We start from the raw sequence: 19,317 nt of genomic DNA, 5'->3' as shown, positions 1-19,317 counted from the left end.
AAAAACCCGGGTTGAGGGAAATATAACGGGTCAATCCTGCTTTGGGGGAGGGACTTATGTGAAGTTCTTCCCCAAACTGAGGTATTTCTCTCTGTCAACCCGTTGTATTTTTACCATGAGGAATCTACCCTGGACTATGACTTGCTGAGCACTTACCTGTTTCAGTTTGTGTGGAGGGAGGATACTTCCTGAGCTCCCTGCCCTTGTTTGCAGGCAGTTCAATCTGCTTGTTTGAAGCCATTCTTTAAAAACAGATAACCCATCTTCTTCTTGGGAACAGTCACGAGACTGTTCCAAACTACTTGGGGAACACATCCTGGATGTGATGATGTCACAGTGCTGGGTAGCCAATTGTAGCTGGCATCAGAACACACCAACGAGAAGGAGGTCAATTCTTCCACCAGCCTGGTGTGCTGTCCCTCTCTGAAGGGGCCCCTCCACACAAATCACCACAACTGGTGGGAGGAAGACATTTTGCAGCCACCGAAAGCTGTCACAAAAGTGCCCCCCAGCTCCATTGACTGCTGATTCCGAGGGATGTTTTCATCCCACTTTCAGAATGCCCGGGCACACCCCATTTCCATGCAATATGAAAGCCACAGAGAGGCAAATCAAGCCCCCTTTCATTTTAATGCTCTTATAAGCTTTCTAATCCCCTACAGCAATCAGTAAATGACAAGCACTAGAGGCTGGGGGCTGGGGAAGAAACAGCATTTATTACAGCTGCTGTGGTTACACTGACATTCACAATACTAAAGACGCGTGCCTCTCAGCGAGCCCTTTCCCCTAAAACTGAGGATTCTTGGTAGACAAGACCCCAGCTCCCTCCCTCCAACCACGAGCCCCATCCTTCTTTACTGAAAGCTCAGTTTCTACAGATCCCAGACTTCATGCGTCATCGAGACACTTATTTGAGAAAACAGCTTCCACAGAGACATAATAAGCAACCCCTGAGATGTTTAAAAAAAGCTCTGCCACCTTTCTGCCGCGTGAGGATCCCTGCGCCCAGCCCTTCGGTCGCTTGAGTGCGCTGAGGTTGATCCATGGCAGAGAAAATCCCTGTTTGCTTCTGCCTTGGAGGAGTGAGTGTCCCTCCCCAATTTTAAAGCCCAGGAAAAGCCTCCAAACAAAACCCTTCAGGTCATCTTCTTTTGTGACAGCCAGGAACGGAGGTTGTCGGCTGTGCAGTGCAGGCGTGACAGACTGGCAAAAGCTGGTGACCACACGTGCGGCTGGTACGGTTGAAAGCAATTTAATTGACTCAAGAATCCACTCCCCCCCCCCCAATGCACTGCTGGCAGTGGAGCAGCCCCTCGGGTGGACGGAGCTGGCGAGGACAGGGCGGGCAGGCAGGCGGCAGGTGACTTGAAGGTCGCTGGAGTGGAAAGAGTCACCTGATTCGGGAAAGGGATTTACCTCTCCAGACCGGAGGAACAGGACAGAAGAGAAGCAGAGGAAGGAGGAGGATGCCTGTGTGAAGGAGAGAGGGAGGCCGGAGAGGCTGGGCTGAAAAACACCTCCAACCACCTCTCTTGCCAAGGTTGGCCATCCTGGCACCAAAGCCTCTCCAGTTGTCACCTCAAGCGATGTCACATGCGCCAGGCAGGATGCACTCAAAGCGAGCTGGAATCCAAGCAGCTGTTGTTCTCATTGGGTTGCTGCACAGGTCCCGAAAGCAAAATAAAGAGAAAAGGTAAATGCAGCCATATATTACATACCCATATTATATATATGTGCATTTAAAAGTTTGGGGTTTCTCTCTGTTTGTAAAGGGGGGGGGAGGGTCGAGAGGGAAGGCAGTTGCCCCGCCCAGGCAGCATGAGAAAGCCCCTCAAGAGTATACTGAGTCAATATGATTGTTCATGTCTTATTTGGAGGGGATGTTGGGAATTCTGCTCGGTTCTAGCATGGGAGAGCTGGGAGCTACAAAGCCATGCTTACAGAACTGTCAAGCGTTGTGATGATGGTGTTAACACTTGCCTGCCCAGTCACAGGCAGCGGGACACCATATAGCAGTGCTGAACTAGCACCCACGTTTGACCAACATCTGTAGGACTTTGCTGTCCAGGGAGATGTGTGAGGGTTTGCCTGTAAATATTACATCTAAGACTCTGTGGGTCGCAGAATTGATTAGAATCTGAAGAACAAATTTCTGTGTTTATTTTCTTTCTTGAAAAAGAAAGCTAACACCCCCCCCCCCAATTTGGGTTGATCATTCACTAAACTACAGAGTAGTACTTTCTGTTAAAATGCTGGGGGGGGGGGACCAGTCTGTTTGCATTGGTGTGTTCTGTTTTAGATCTACAATATCTGGTGACAATTGACGATGCAGGTATCATGTCTCTTCCCACCAGGTGACAGGTGTTTTGCATTTATTTCTTTCCCCCGCCTAGCTTTTAAGCTTACAGTCTGACATGATTTCAGGTAGTGTGATTTTGCAGGGAAAAATATTTATTTTGCACTTTTGATTTCCCTCCACACCCAAAGATAACTAAGTAAATCTAAGCTGTGGGCACAACGCTGCCATCCCCTAACTAGATGGGAACCCTGTGGTGACTGGTGAGACCCAGCGTACTCTGGTAATAGGATGAGGGAGAGACCTGGGTTCAAATGGTCACTAGGCCATGATCCTTGCTGAGTAACCATAAGCCAGTTGGATACTGTCTATCCTACCTCACAGGGTTGTTGTGCAGATCAAATGGAGGACAGGAGAACTGGAATGCTATCCTGAGCTCTTTTGGAGGAACAGTGGGATAAAAATGTGATAGAGAAACGTCTGGCTGGCCAAGGTCCCAGTGTCTCAACTGAACCATTGCAAAATACATGCCAATGATGACCTCTTGGCAGGATGCCAGCCCAGCCAACTGTCAAGTGGGGAAGGATATCCTGCTGTCACGGACTCAGGTTGTTCTGCTGTTCTGGCAATGTGGTGGTGCCTTGACACTGTGAGCAGGTGACTGTGGACACCCCGTGAGGGAGTGGGATGTGGCCTCCTCTTTCTCCATGAAGTTGAGTCTGGCCTATGGAAGCAGCTGCCAGCATTAATAGGTTTGGTCAGGATGAGAGGAGAAGAGAAGAGTTTGGATTGATGCCACCCTCCCCTTTCTCTCCGGTAAGGAGACTCAGAGGGGCTTGCCAATTCCTTCCCCTTCCTCTCCCCACAACAGACACCTTGTGAGGTAGGTGGGTCTTAGAGAGTTCTGAGAGGACTGTGACTAGCCCAGGGGTCTACAACCTGTGGCTCTCCAGATGTTCATGGACTACAAATCCCATTGCTGGCAGGGGCTGTTGGGAATTGTAGTCCATAAACATCTGGAGAGCTGCAGGTTGCAGACCCCTGGACTAGCCCAACATCACCCAGCAGGAATGTGTAGGAGTGGGAAAACAAATTCGATTCAGCAGATAAGCATTGCCGCTCATGGGGAGGAGTGGGGAATCAAACCCAGTCCTCCAGATTGGAGTCCACCTGCTCTTAACCTCTACACCACACTGGCTCCCCATTTTTTTCTGTCTGATATTCATTTACTAGCAGCAAAGCCCAATGCAGGGGAAGGGCAGTGGGCCCCAGCAAAGGGCGAGAGAAGCAGCAGCCCCCCTGCAATGGACTCTCGTGGGGCTGAAGCTCCCACCTTGCTCCTGACACTGTGCTTATCTGGCTCTGGGCCTGTGGCTGGGGGATGGGAGAGGCTTCAGAGGGTAGGCGGGAAAATGAGGATGGGGAGGGTGGAGGGGAGTGGCTTGGGGTGGGAGGGGTGGGGGAGAGCAGCAAGATGAAGACTGGGGTGAAGGGGGATGTAATGTAGTGGCTTGGGTGGCGGGAGGGTTGGAAGGTGAGGCTTGGGGTGGCAGATGGGGAGAGGGTGGAGCGGAGAGGTTTTGGGTGGGGAAGTCAGAAAGGTGAGGGTTCTGGTGGGGCAATGTGGAAAAGTGAGGTTTGGGGTGGGGGAGGGTTGGAAGGTGTGACTAGGGCTGGAAGGTGGGGGCAAGATGAGTTTTGAGGTGGGGGAGGATTAGAAGGTGATGCTTGGGGTGGGAGAGGGAGGCAGGAAGGCTTTGCTGCTCCACAGGCCCAGCCTCAGTCTTGGGGGGTGGGAGGGGGAGACAACCCAGCTGCCGGGCCACAGAGCAGGGGGAGTTGAATGTCCACCACCACTTTGTTAGTCCTGCTCCCCCATTGGTGAATGATTTGTAGTCGGGTCATTTGAGAGATGATTTGAGGGCTCGATCTTTGCTCAGTTTGCTGACGGTTTTCAGCCATCCCATGGCTCTGAAATGGCACAGTTTCTGGAAAAGTTGTCAGTTGTGTTGTGACCCTGTTGTATTGACTTCATCATTGCTGTCATTGTTGAGATGGCATGACCAGTCTTCATGATAGGCTGATGCCTTCCCATTTCATCCACACCCCTTTTGTTACTTACCAGCTTTGTAATGTCAGAGAAGAGTGAGGGAATGGCCTGTCTCTGGCAGCGCTGGCAGCAGGAGGCTCAGTCTAGCAGAGAGGCAGAAGAAGTGTCCAGCATGTGGAGGAGCAGGATTCAGAAGCAGCTGGGAGCTGTCTTGTAGGGGGCCAGAGCTGAGGAAAGAGGGGCTGCTCCAAGCATGTCCAGGCAGCAACCCAGAGGCTTCCTATCTGGCCGGCAGAATGTCCCCTTCTTGGACCATCTAGGGATAAGCTGAGTATGAAGCTGAGTATCTTGAGCCTTGGAAGCAGAGCTACGAGCAGGAATCTCTGGCCTGCTTGGGACCAACTTCCAAATGAACGTACCTGCTTGCTGCAGCAGCCATTCTTGGAGGCCCTGCGTTGGTTGCCCCGCCAGCAGAGGCTAAGCAGGGGGCAATCCAAGAGAAGGCTTTCTCAGTAGTAAATGTTGGAACTCTTTCCCCAGGGATGTTCATTTGTCTCCCACTAGCTTTCTTTTGCCAGCAGGTGAAAACTTTCTTGTTTTGTATTGCGTGCCACCAACAAGCATTATTGGCCCTCCTTCCAGTGTTGTTTGCTTGTTCTTTATGTGTTTTAATTGAATTTATTACTTTAACTGATCATCAGCTAGTGCATATTTCAGATGGTGATGAGCAGGATGGCAGGAGAAAGAATCTGCTATTGACTTTGTCAGGTTATTATTAGAGGAAACCAATCTGAAGGTCTGGTGGTCCGTGCCCCTTTAATGCTTTAAAGCCCCTTAAAAGACACCTATGCCTTCTTTGATGATTGTAATGATAGTTTGATGGGGTTACTTGTATCAGGAGAATAATGGTCCTGATAAGACATAGGTAACCCTAAATGCTGAGCCTGCCCTTTCCCCAGCTGTTCTGGATAATATGCATGTTCAGTCTTATCATGCAGATAATTAAACCTGTAAAAAGTCACATATGCCAATGGTTGGCAGCACATCTTGTTGCAATAATTTCCTTAACTTAATTAGGTGCTGCATAAAGACGGGCTTCTTTTAATTTGCTCTGAATGCACAGTCAATTGATTCTATTGGGAAGCCATGAAGCCGAGTATCTTGAGCGACAAAGAGACAGGAGGTTTATCTTGATTCCCTTGTTCTGCTCTTGCCCATATGCCCAGTGATATTATGCAGGAAAGTTTTAAAATTAATTTGTAGTCAGCAAATGATACCAGGAAATGAAATAGTCAAGCTGAATAACTCCAAAAAGTAGCTTCTAGTCAAATCAGACACTATTATTTGCCCCAAAACTCATTGGCCCTCGAGGACCAAACATATATGGAATAATTCTGGTACTAGGGACTCCCAACTGATGGGGCTAACATCTTAGGGGTGCTTGGGATGGTCCAGTATGGTGGCTCATCCTGCCCTTCCTCTCTGGGTAGGCATCGGGCAGGTCCTTGAGTTTCTCCACGATGAGTGGTTTCTTTAATATGATCTTTCTTATGTTTTGGAGCTTGAGCTTGATCTTCTGCCCTGACGAGATCTCCGTCTGATCCAACATCTGCCTTTCTGTAGACCTTTGCATGACGCATTTCTGACCTCCACTTCTGGCTGATGCAGACGAAGTCAATTTCATTGAAGGTTTGCCCATCTGGTGACCGTCAAGTTTTCTTGTGGCTCCTCCCATGTTGGAAATAAGTGTTCCCAAGGCCCTTTCCGCATGGGCGCTGAGCGGGGGTGCATCAGCATAAACCATGCCGATGTACCCCCCCCCCCGGGACCGTTCACATGGACAGTCCTGGTAGGGGCACAGGCAATGGCGCAGCCTTCACACAGGCTGTGCTGTCCCCGAATGCCTTACCTTCGTCTCCTGGCTTCCGGCACATTGGAGAGCCGGGGAACATACACATCCCCTGGCCTGAGTGACGGCTCTGGAATTGCTTGTTCTTTATGTGTTTTAATTCCAACGCGCCAGAAGCCAGAAGATGAAGGTAAAGCATTCGGGGAAGGTGGGGGGGGGGGCGGGAATGGCACCTTCCACCCGCTGCCGTTCATGCGGCAGTGGGTGGAAGATGCCACTGTTGAAAAACCTCGCTCCTGGAGCAACGCTTGGGTGTTGTGAACACGGCACTGCTGCATTTCAGCAGCACCTGCTGTGCAAACGCTACCCCGGGGATGGTGTTTTTAGCGTCCCTGGGGCGCTGTTATCCGCCCGCATGGAAACAGCCCAACACACAACCCATTATGCTCACAGAACAACAGCAATCACTCTCTATTGTCACTGAGCTGAGCAGAGGATGTGTGGGCTCCAATCATGATTTGGGAATGGGATGTTAGCAAAGACGTCTTGTAGTTGTTTGTAACATTCATTCTTTATTGCATAATCTGCACTGTCCCTTGGTGCATAGTCCTGTACAACAGTTGCTCTGGCATGTGATGATCCAGTTGTTGATGGGTTGCCATCCGATGAGTGCTTTTTCAGCTCATTTGCTTGAGGTAAGTCCGACCCCACGTTCATGGCAATCTTCATGACCCACGTACAAGATGGTCTTGCCATTGCTGTTGATGCTGCTGTTTGTTGTCCACAGGACCTCACTGACACCTGATAGTCATCAAAGACCTGTAGGACTTGGGCAAGTCATCAACTTTGATATAGGGTTCATACATTCCTTATTCCAACTCTTGTAATGTTTTTGGCAGAGAAGATCATTTCTGACATCAGATACTGGACACCAGTGTGGGTTTGCTCTGACACCACCATATTATGTGAAGCCGAACTCCGGCATAGTTCACCAGAAATGCTTGAAGTTCTTTTTGTTGTTTCCATAGTGATTGGGGTTTTTATGGGGATGGGTTGCTAGTCCGACTCTCAACTCTCCTCCTTTCGCATCTGGGCTTGGGACTGGCAATGGTGGCGTTATTTTCTTTCCAACAGAGATGGATTATTACAAGGGCCAGGTGAAATACTTTTCCATCAGCCATTACAAAGGGTCGCTACCTATCTATCCCTCTCCAGGATCGGGTCTGTCCACACTGTAAAAACCAAGTGGAGACTCTTGCTCACATTATACGTGACTGTCCGAGATATGTGGGTATTAGGAATTTCTCTCCTGGGCGGGTCTTAGACTAATCTGAAAGAGACTCTGACAACTCTGTTGTGGAGCTTTTGGAAAAAGTAGCAAAATTTCTTTTACAAGTGACAGAATTTTCTAAGTAACGTCCAATGCTAGATACAGTTTGTCTGTGTTTTGAATGTACTTTTGATTTGTACTTCAGAAATGTCTGTAATGCTCTGGAGCCTATTTTAATATGCTTAATAAAGGTTGTTGTATTGTTGTATTGTTGTATTTTCTTTCTGCCCCTTTTCACAAACCTGCTATTTCTTTTTTACAATGCAAACTCGCAGGTGCTAACATCCCATTTTTCCTGTGTTCCAGCCTGTGCACTCCCACACATGCCAGCTGGGTGACCTTGGGCTAATCACAGTTGTTCTGAGCTCTCTCAGCCCCACCCACCTCACAGGGTGTTTGTTGTGAAGGGGGAAGGGCAAGGAGATTGTAAGCCCCTTTGAGTCTCCTACAGGAGAGAAAGGGGGGATATAAATCCAAACTCTTCCTCCTCTTCCTCTTCCTCTTCCTCTTCTTCTTCTTGGATCTACAGAAGGAGGGATGTCAAAGCACTCATTGGTTTGCGTCCTATTCTGCTCATTTGTTGTGACTAAAATGCTGTTTTTTGGGGAGGGGCGGTCTAACTGTTAACAGTTCAAGTCTGTTTGATGGGCTATTTAGTAAATGATTAAAATTTCTAAAGACAAATAGCAAACATAAAAGGTGACAGAAACAGAATCAAAAGTGTAAATGCAGTGTTCCAGTGACTTGCATGCAATGATGAAGAGAAATATTGTACTAACCAGTATACATGCAGAAAGATCAACATGGAAATATATTAACTGAAAAAGACAAAATAAAGAAAAGGTGGGAACACTGCAATGAAGAACTGTACAGAAGAGAGGAAAGGATGACAGATTCCTTCCCAGAAGAATCTTTTGAAGAAGAACCTACAGTTTTAAAAAGTGAAGTGAAAGCTGCTCTGAGAGCAACTGAGAGAAACAAACCACTAGAAGCAGATGGGATATCAATAATGCTACTCTTAGCCACAGAAAGAATATGCCAACAAATATGGAAAACAAAACAATAGGCCACAAATTGGAAACAGTCAATGTATATTCTGCTTCCCCCAAAAAGATTGCAGAAACTATCACATTAATTTCTCTTGCAAGTAAAGTGGTGGTCAAAGTTGGATTCAGAAAAGGAAGATGCACTAGACATCACATTGCAGATTTATGTTGGTTACTGGAGCATATGAGAGAATTTCAGAAGAATATCAGCTTGTGTTCCACAGATTATAGCAAAGCTTTTGACTGTGTGGATCATGAAAAGCTATGGTTTAAAAAAAACAAACAGGTATGCCAAACATCTGGTTGTCTTGTTGTGCAACCTGTACTCTGGTGAAGAGGCTACTGTTAGGACAGAATATGGAAAAGTAAAATGGCTTCCAACTGGCAAAGGTGTCAGACAATGGTGTTTGTTATCTCCTCATCATTTCAGTCCATAAACAGAACAGTACAATGAAAGATGGATTAGATTTAGATGAAGATGGAGTGAAAATTGGGGGGAGGAACATTAACGATTTGAGACATGTTGATGATACCACATTACTATTAGAAAATAGTGAGGAAATGACTACTGGTGAAAGTTAAATCAGAAAGTGCCAAAATAGGACTGCAGCTGAACATCAAGACGACAAAAGCAATGACTGAACTTTAAGATGGACGATGAGGAAACTGAACGTGTTCCAGATTCCGTGACTCTATCATCAACCATAAGGGAGTCTGCAACCAAGAAACCAGAAGGAGGCTGAGACTGAGAAGGACAGACTTGAAGGAGTTAGAAAAGGTTTCTAAGTGTAAGGATGTGTTGCTGGTGACCAGAATTAAGTTATTGTCCAAAGCTTTCATGGCCGAATTCAACTGGTTCTGGTGGGTTTTCTGTGGCTGGCATCTTCAGAGGTGTATCACAGAGAAAAGTCTGTTTCCCACTGTGATACACCTCTGAGGATGCCAGCCACAGATGCAGGCAAAACGTTAGGAACAAGATCCACCAGACCACGGCCACACAGCCCGGAAAACCCACCAGAACCAGAATTAAGTTAATTCATACCATAGTGTTCCCCATTACTATGTATAGATGTGGAAGTTGGACAGTGAAGAAAACTGAGAGGAAGAAAGCAGATTTCTTAGAAATGTGGAAAGAGAATGTTATGAACACCATGAACCCCCCCCCCCCAATCAGTGGATTCCAGATAAAACCAAGCCTGAACTGTCCCTAGAAACTAAAATGACTAAATGAAAGCTGTTGTAGTTTGGTCACCTAATGAGAAGACAAGAGTTACTGGAAATGACAATAACGCTGGGAAAAGTTGAAAGCAGAAGGAAAAGAAAAAACAGCATTAGATGGATTGACTCTATAAAGGAAGTTAGCAAGACCTGAGCAAGGTGTTTAATGATATGATGTTTTGGACGACATTGATTCATTGGGATGCCATGATTCAGAACCCACTTATGCCACTTAACACATACACAACATTACATGCAATTAAACATTCCATGTATGCATTTTTGTACATAGATCAGTGGGACTCTTAGTCCCTTCCCCAAATTTGTTGTTGTCATGCAGCAGTAAATTCTTTAGGAAAAGTGTGGGCTGCCTTTCCCCAAAAGTCTTACTGTTTGCTGTTTATCTAAGTTTGTGCCACTAATGGTATTTTGTGAATGTGTGTTTTAGCACATCCTTATGGAAGGCACAGTGGCCCTATATCATTTAATCAGAAGGATTCATAGAATCATAGAGTTGGAAGAGACCCCAAGGGCAAACTTGTCCAACCCTCTGCCATGCAGGAACACACAATCAAAGCACTCCTGACCTATGATCATCTGGCCTCTGATTAAAAGCCTCAAAAGAAGGAGACTCCACCACTCTCCGAGGCAGTGAATTCCACTGTTGAACAGCCCAGGAAGTCAGAACGTTCTTCCTAATTTTTGGTGGAATCTCTTTTCCTGCACCTTGAATCCATTGCTCCTGGTCCTAGTCTCTGAGGCAGCAGAAAACAAGCTTGCTCCCTCTTTGACATGACATCCCTTCAAATATTTAAACAGAGCTATCATACCCCACCTTAACCTTCTCTTCTCCAGACTAAACATCCCCAGCTCCCTAAGTCTCTCTTCGTATCACCTCACCTGATCCAGCTGTCACTTCCTCCCTCCCTGTGTCAGAGCTCTTCCCAGCTGGCTCCTTTTCCTGCCCAGCCCAAAGAAACAGACTACTGGGACAATTAGCTTGGGGGGGGGGGTGGAGATCGGGGGGGGGGGATGATGGCAGTTTATAAAAAGATGCCTGGGTGTGGTTAGAGTAGGATAAATCTTTTCATCTCTCCCCCCCCCCCCCGATCAGAGTTTCCCAATAAAACAGATAACTCAGGACCGGCAAAGGGAAGTTCTGGTTTGGATTATGCCAATCATTCTGCTCCTAAAAGGCAGTCCTGCTTGAGCCCAATGATCTCATAAATATTTATTTATTGTTAATTAACTGATTAAAACTTTTATATCCTGCCTTTTCCTTTGAAGTGAGTTGCAATAAATCTTGAATGTATTAAATAACAATATCCTCCCACCCTAGTAAAAACTAATAAACCTAATAAAATGCCTACAACCTGCTTCCCATTAAAAGGCTTGATGAATTTAATAACTTTGCAGTGCCCCCTAAAAGTATCCAAGGTTTGCAGTGCCCCCTGAAAGTTCCCCTGCAGTGGATGGGATGGGACTGGGGAGCCATCCACCCTCCTATCAGGTTTGATTAAAACATAACTTAATGCAATGTCTGAATTCCGGCTGCCCAGCAAGCAGGTTTCTTGGTGAGGGCTTTACTGGATCTCCAAATCATGATCTCTACCTAACATGTTGACTGTGATTTATTCCGACTGTTTGTTCTGTGACATTCAAATGCAGAAATCTCATGCTGTGCAGGAACAACAGCCCTCTTTGCCTCCTGCATACAGAGAAGGAAACACAAACCAACAGAAAAAGCCGTCATTCTAATACCAGTGGTGCTTCCGCGCCCTCCGTCTCCCCTCCGCCTTCTTTCTGTGTGGTTCTTTCCTGCTTGTGATGACTCAGCAAGCAGGAATATGCCTCTGTCCCTCCTCAGGGGTAATTCAAAAGGGAGCAGCACTGCAAAAGATAAAATCAGGATAAAATGACAAATTGGGGGCCAAAATTATCTATTTTCCTTCCAAGTTGGAAGTTTAGGAATTCAGTGAAGGAGCCAGACAGATTTTGTGAGGAGGCTGATCACCTTTAGTCAAGGGCAAGGCTGGGGAGTGTGGTAAAAAGTATACTGATGACGATGCTACTAGCAAGAGAGACCATCTACCTCCTGGTTGTGTCTGTGGAAAAGAAGCTGCATTGATGTTAAGATGGTTGCTGGAATTGTTGCTGTTAATGCCCCGAGGCCCAAGTATAACATGCAGATAACCCTGCTGATTTCCTTCATGAGTGGCTGAGGTCAGCTCTTTGAGGAACTTGGTGAATATTCTTTAGTTTCCATTATAGCAAGCAAATATGGAGGACAGAGCTGGGGCTGCTCTATGTGCCTCCTTCTTCCCGTTCTATTTATTGCAGTCAACCAATAGCAAGTAGGCTGTACGCATCATGAGGTTTTTGATAACAGTTTGGTGATGTAAAGGAACTTGGGAATAGTGCCCAAGGAATCTACTTGGAGGTGGGAAAGGAAGCAGAGATGAGATTGAGGAACAAACTGCATTTTTTAAATGTATGTCTGGGAGTTGTCCAATGCTGATGATTTAAAGCAGTGGTTTCCCCTTTCCAGAACTAGGACCTAATAAGTAGCAAACAGAATCACATAACTTGAGGGGGGGTGGGAGGAAGGAATCACCAGTCGAGGCCAAGAGTGTGGGTAACGTGCCAGGCAGCCAGGGGCCCCAGGAGGCATTCCATAGTGAGGAGCAAGACTACAAGCCACGAAGGAATTGGGACTTGCGCAAAGAGAAGCAGGTTCTATGTTGTCCATGCAGACACTCTTGAAGCAGGTCCTTTCAAAAAGGTGCAATTAAAAAAAAGGGAGATATCATGACCCACCAGAGTGGGGAAAAAGGCAGCTGCTGTAAATTGTGATGTGTGGGTGCTTCTCTTGCCAGTTTAATTTGTTCCAGTTTTCAAACAGATATTACTGTTTGCACATCTGCTTCTATGGAGGAAAGGTGGCCTAGATAAGTATTTATTTACCAAATAAACAAATGCAATTCCTCCTCCGTTTGTGTGCCATGCCCTGGACTGTTCAACAACGGGACTTTGTGCTGAAACAGTTTCCTTTATTGAAAAGAGCCCCAGGATGAAGCATTTCTACTTCCACTGACAGAACTCAGAATTGTCCATCAGAGCAGCTTCCATTTTACCTTCACTCCAGTCTGCCCCCCCCCCCTCCACGTTGCTTGACAACACCCCTGGGTGCCAGTTCCCAAGAGGGAGCAGCACCCCTCCATTTCCACGGGAGGGCAGCGGCACAGCCTTCACTCCAAAGCAAAACAATCCAGACTCCACAATGCATTGAAGTGTAAAAACCAACAGCGGCCTCACCAGCTGATTAGCCCCTGCCTAAAAGCGAAACTAAGAAGCAGGCAAGAGATAATAGTTCCAGACAAAGGATCCCACATCCTGGCCAGGAGACATGACAGGATCGGGCCAGAACAGGGTCCAATAGTGATGGTGTATTGCTTGAGCATCTCCTTGTTACAGGGATCTGCTGACTCTCACTTGACTTCAGAAGTACCGAAGCAGGAACAAAAGAACCACTGCTCTTCTGCTTCTGTTTCCCTTGCACTTGAGTCAGTGCTGCCTGGGAAGGAGGCCAGGGGGTCACACAGCTGCAGCCTGCAGCTCCAGAGCCAAGCGTGGAAGGAAGGAATCAGAGATGGCTCTTCAAGAGAAGAAAATGAAATCTTTAAGTTAAGGCATATTGGAGGAGGAAATAGCATGTGAGAATACCATTATGACCATTTTGATTTTGTTATTTATAGTTTAGCTGTCTCATTGGAACCCATGTAAAAGGAACAACATGCAACATGTTTTATGGACCTAAAGTATTTGGAGCACCAGCATGGTGTAGTGGTTAAGGTGTTGGACTAGGTCCTGGAACCCCCAGTTCAAATCCCCGCTTGTGCCATGGAAGCTTGCTGGGTGATCTTGCGCCAATTAAATACCCTCAGCCCTGACCCCAGCTTCTATTTGGATGGGAGGCCTCCAAAGACTACCAGGTTGTGATGCAGAGGTGGGCAATAGCAATACCAAATGTTTCCTGCCTTAAAAACACTGCGGGCGCGCCATGAGTCTGCGGGGGCGCCAAGGAAACGCCAGACAGAGCATTCACCTGCTTTTGGAGTTTCCTTGCTTGCAAAAAGCAGACGACTGCTCTGTCTGGCATTTCCTTGCTTGCAAGCAAGGAAACACCAGAGCAGGCGGGGGCAGGGAAGAGCCACGGTGCCTGCTACCCACCAGATCGCTCCCCCCCCCCGCCTCCCGGATCCCCACAGCAGCCCCAGCCCTTGGCTGCTCTGGTGTTTCCTTGCTTGCTAGCAAGGAAACGCCAGACAGAGCATTCACCTGCTTTTTGCAGAGCAGGTGGGGGCAGGGATGAGCTAGGGCCACCCAGGATGCCAGGCGCAAGCCTGTGTGGGGGGGGGCAGCAGGCTTCTGCCCACCGCCGCCTGTCCTTCCCCTAAGTTACTCACCTTTTCCTTTCTCCGGCCAGCTCTGAAGGCTTGGCTCCAGGGAAGCTGCCACTCGGGCAGGATGTCTCTATCATTCTCTTAAAAGGGCAATGCTCCAAAGATTGCTTAAGCTGAAAAAGTCGGCTTATACACGAGTATATACGGTAGTTCATACAGACCATTGTTTTCAAATGCTTGTGCATACAGTACATTGTTCTTAGACACAGTGAATTTCCCTTTTTCAAAGTGTACAGCAAACCCTTTCTTATCTAGAGCTGACACACTTAGAATATTACAATCCAATTCTGGTAGATACAATACATTACTAACTTTGTGCTCTACAGTCACTTGTGGTAAATTACACTAGATATCCACTCCCGGATCCTTGTATTTTCATACTTTCACCATTTGCTATCTAGAGTGTTCCATTTACACTTTTGTTAATAGTTTTGAATAATTTTTCTGAGTTACTGCTATGACTTGTGCATCCACTATCAATTATCTATTTTTCTGAATTCAAACTATTTTTTCTTATTGTAAGCCCCTTCTCATACTGTGGGGCATAAAGCGAATGCTCTCTGAAATTCTTATGTTTGCTCCGACAGTATAATTTGAACCTTTTTTATTCAATCCCTCACAGAGATCTGATCTCTTAATCATCTCACATTCTTGTCTGAGTTTTGAAATAGCTTCATCGAGAGTTAAACTTTCTTTTCCCTCTGAGACAAATGCATCAAATCTTTCACCAAGAGTTCCCATTAAAAAGCCAATTTTCAGTTCATTAAATTCTAGTCCTGTTAACTTTATCAAATACTGTTAAGAGATTATCAGTATATTTTTCACAAGTTCCTCCTTCTTCTAATCTTATTTTCACTTGTTTAATCAATCTATTCTGTGTTTTGTAACTAATCTGAGAAAATTTATTTTCTACTTTTTGTAACATTTCTTTTGCAGTTTCACATTAATTTACATATATTATTATTATTATTATTATTATTATTATTATTATTATTATTATTATTATTATTATTATTATTATTATTATTATTATTACTATTATTATTATTATTATTATTATTATTATTATTATTATTATTATTATTATTATTATTATTATTATTATTAATTGATTTCACAGCTGCCAGATCTTTAGCTGGTTGTTGGTCTTCATTACAATTCAAGCCTCACCCAGAGGCCTAGGAAGTTGTAATGTATCGGTGTAGTATTCGTGCAGATCCCAGCAGGGCTGCCTTCTGAATTTGACCAATTTGAATTTTGTCAATTCGAAGATGTTTCAAGTGCTGCCCTAGTGTTTTCAGAATGGCACTGTAGAGAACCAGAAAGGACCAGAATAGAGTAACCATTGAAGGATCTTTATTCTTAAGCTTCCATGATACACACACACGAAATGCTGAATCAGACTTTCCCAAACATTCGCCTTCAGAAAGGGAAATTTCTCAAAGATGAGGGGGATAGTGCGCAGGAAGCTGAAAGGGAAAATCAAGAGAGTCAAAACTGTCCAGGATGCTTGGAGGTTATTTAAAAACACAGTAATCAAAGCTCAGCTGGAATGTGTTCCACAGGTTAGAAAAGGCAGCACCCAGTCCAAAAGAAAGCCACCATGGTTAACAAGAGAGGTTGGGGAAATTATCAGAAAAAAGAAAATGTCTTTTAGAAAATGGAAGTCCAGTTTGGCTGATGAAGAATATGAGAGGGAACACAAATGGTGGCAAAAGAGAAGCAAGTTAGTTGTAAAGGAGGCAAAAAAGGATTATGAGGAACGCATGGCTGTGAACATCAAGACCAGCAACAAACAGTTCTTCAAGTACATCAAAAGCAAGAAGCCAGCAAGGGAAGCGGTAGGCCCATTAGATGACAAAGGAACAAAGGGTGTGCTAAAAGATGGCAGGGAGATTGCAGAGAAGCTGAATGAATTCTTTGCATCTGTCTTCACCCAAGAGGAGGTGAGGAACATTCCTGCACCTGAACCAAGCTTCTTAGGAGGCGAATCCAAGGAACTAGCGAAGATAGTGATAGACAAGGAAGAAGTTCTAGCAGCCATTGATAAACTAAATGTTACCAAATCCCCTGGCCCAGATTGCATTCACCCAAGAGTTCTTAAAGAGCTCAAGCATGAAATTGCTGATCTTCTCACTTTAATATGCAACTTATCCCTGAAATCAGGCTCCATCCCTGAAGACTGGAAGATGGCCAATGTCACACCAATCTTTAAGAAAGGATCTAGGGGGGACCCGGGAAATTACAGGCCAGTCAGTTTGACATCTGTTCCTGGTAAATAAGTAGAATCTATCATTAAAGAAAAAATGATTAAACATGTAGAAAAGCAAGACCTGCTGAGAAAGAGTCAGCATGGCTTTTGCAGAGGCAAATCCTGTCTTACAAACTTACTAGAGTTCTTTGAGGGTGTAAACAGGCATGTGGACAGGGGTGAACCGGTGGACATTGTCTACTTGGATTTCCAAAAGGCTTTTGACAAAGTTCCTCACCAGAGACTGTTGAGAAAACTCAGCAATGAAGGAATAAGAGGGGAAGTCCTCCTATGGATTAAAAACCGGTTGAGAAACAGGAAACAAAGAGTGGGTGTAAATGGGAAGTTCTCACAATGGAGAGATGTTGGGAGTGGTGTCCCCCAAGGATCCGTTCTCGACCAGTGCTCTTTCCTTAACCTATTCATGCCGGACTCCAGCGTAGGGGTGGGTAGCGTGGTGGCCAAGTTTGCAGATGATACCAAATTAAGTGTAGGGTGGTGAGAACCACAAAGGATTGGCGAAGCGATTCTGCGGACCTTGATAAATTAGATGAGTGGGCGAAGAAATGGCAAATGCAGTTCAATGTAGCAAAATGTAAAGTGATGCACATAGGGGCAAAAAATCCAAACTTCATATACACTATCAGTCACAGACCAGGAAAGGGATTTGGGCATCTTAGTTGATAGTTCCATGGGAATGTCAACTCAATGCATGGCAGCTGTGAAAAAGGCAAACTCTATGCTGGGGATCATTAGGAAAGGAATTGATGAGAACTGCAAAGATTGTCATGTTCTTATATAAAGCAGTGGTGCGACCGCGACTTGAAGCATTGTGTCCAGTTCTGGTCGCCGCATCTCAAAAAGGATATTGAGGAGATAGAAAAAGTGCAGAGAAGGGCAACAAGGATGATTGAGGGACTGGAGCACCTTCCCTATGAGGAGAGGCTGCAGCGTTTGGGACTCTTTAGTTTGTAGAGGAGGCGGCTGAGGGGGGATATGATTGAAGTCTACAAAATTATGCATGGGGTAGAAAATGTTGACAGAGAGAAATTTTTCTCTCTTTCTCACAATACTAGAACCATGGGGCATTCATTGAAAATGCTGGGGGGAAGAATTAGGACTAATAAAAGGAAACACTTCTTCACGCAACGTGTGATTGGTGTTTGGAATATGCTGCCACAGGAGGTGGTGATGGCCACTAACCTGGATAGCTTTAAAAGGGGCTTGGACAGATTTATGGAGGAGAAGTCGATTTATGGCTACCAATCTTGATCTTCTTTGATCTGAGATTGCTAATGCCTTAACAGACCAGGTGATCGGGAGCAACAGCCGCAGAAGGCCATTGCGTTCACATCCTACATGTGAGCTCCCAAAGGCACCTGGTGGGCCACTGCGAGTAGCAGAGAGCTGGACTAGATGGACTTTGGTCTGATCCAGCTGGCTTGTTCTTATGTTCTTATGTTCTTAAACAAGCAGACTGCTTTTACGAGTCTGAATCCCCCCTCCTTCGAAACCCCAGACAGGTTCCCATGAAGGACTCAAAACTAGCTTCACACGCATAAGATAAGAAGTAGCAAGGTTAGCTTGCCTCACCGGGCACACAGCCCAGCTCGAGGAATGCTGCCAAGGTCGAAAGAGCTGGGAAAGGAAAAAGCAACATCTTTACAGGCACCCAGTGTGCCGATTACCCTTTTGGATGGTTGGTCCACTTGTAGCCCACTTGTCGACAGGTTGCACCAACCCCAGCATGCGACGCGGCCCTTGTTAACTCATGCGACGACCGATGCAGTATGGAATAATTTTTCGTTTGTATCACCATATTGTATGGGTTGGTGGACACTCTTAGTCTGGTTTCTCAGTTGAGACCTGTCTGGCATGGGAGCCCCTTCTGATAGAATACACTACCTCCAGCATAGCTCTCAACATCATCGAAGCACACAAGCCCCTTCCCCACGACAAGGGGGTGCCCATGAGGGTATTATTATTATTATTATTATTATTATTATTATTATTATTATTATTATTATTATTATTATTATTATTATTATTATTATTGTTGTTGTTGTTGTTGTTGTTGTTGTTGTTGTTGTTGTTGTTGTTGTTGTTGTTGTTGTTGTTGTTGTTGTTGTTGTTGTTGTTGTTGTTGTTGTTGTTGTTGTTGTAATAGACCGCCCTTCCTTGAAGGGCTCAGTATTAACTGAGTATAATCTAAACATGCATAAATTATTTTAGTAGCAACTGCATCCTGTAATTTCCATTGTCTAATTTCTTCTTCACTTTGTTCAGGCTTAGAACTTTCTATACATTTGTAACATTGTTCTGCCTTTAAAGACACAATTATTTTTTTCTCCATTGTTGATAATTATTAGTAGTTAGTATGGGAATTCATTGCATATTTCCCTTTGTATTGCCCTCTATAAGAAACATTTTGATTGCCTTTTAAAATTCAGTCTTATGTCAGCTTTATATTTTTCTCAGTTAAAACATGTTTCTAATAATTTTTTCTTTGAGTATTTAATATCTGAACTTCACTGGCTTGCTTTTGTTAGTCTGTGCTTCACTTGGCTACACAATGAATATCTGGGCACAGCTGGGTTACACTGGGGGCTGGCTGGCTGGGCTATGCTGGGCTGGACCCATAAGCTGAAGGGCAACAGGTATATTTAGAATATATAATCCTGTCAAGCAGAGTAATGAGCAGAAATGTGAATTGTGTGGCACGTCAAATCAGAATAGTTATCTCTCAAAAGACCAGCAGTTTTACCTCAGAAGTACACAAACATAAGGAGAACTTTACTTTAACTGAGAGAGAAA

The 19,317-nt window shown here is 45.3% G+C and overlaps 1 protein-coding gene across 5 annotated transcripts in view; it reads left to right on the top strand.

Moving 5' to 3' along the window:
• RAP1GAP2 (RAP1 GTPase activating protein 2) overlaps positions 1-19,317 on the top strand; it is a 234,795-nt gene that overhangs the window by 104,888 nt on the left and 110,590 nt on the right. For 3 of the 5 annotated variants that reach the window (XM_048518747.1, XM_048518748.1, XM_048518746.1), the window contains exon 1: positions 1,587-1,693. The exons of the other annotated variants lie outside the window; for them this stretch is intronic. In XM_048518747.1, coding sequence (XP_048374704.1) covers positions 1,587-1,693 — 107 coding nt within the window. Of the gene's footprint in view, positions 1-1,586; positions 1,694-19,317 lie in introns of those variants that run through there. 5 annotated transcript variants of the gene reach the window in all.

The sequence above is a fragment of the Sphaerodactylus townsendi genome, linkage group LG16 (assembly GCF_021028975.2).
Source record: "Sphaerodactylus townsendi isolate TG3544 linkage group LG16, MPM_Stown_v2.3, whole genome shotgun sequence".
Taxonomy (NCBI): Eukaryota; Metazoa; Chordata; class Lepidosauria; order Squamata; family Sphaerodactylidae; genus Sphaerodactylus; species Sphaerodactylus townsendi.
This window is presented reverse-complemented; position numbering and strand designations above follow the sequence as displayed.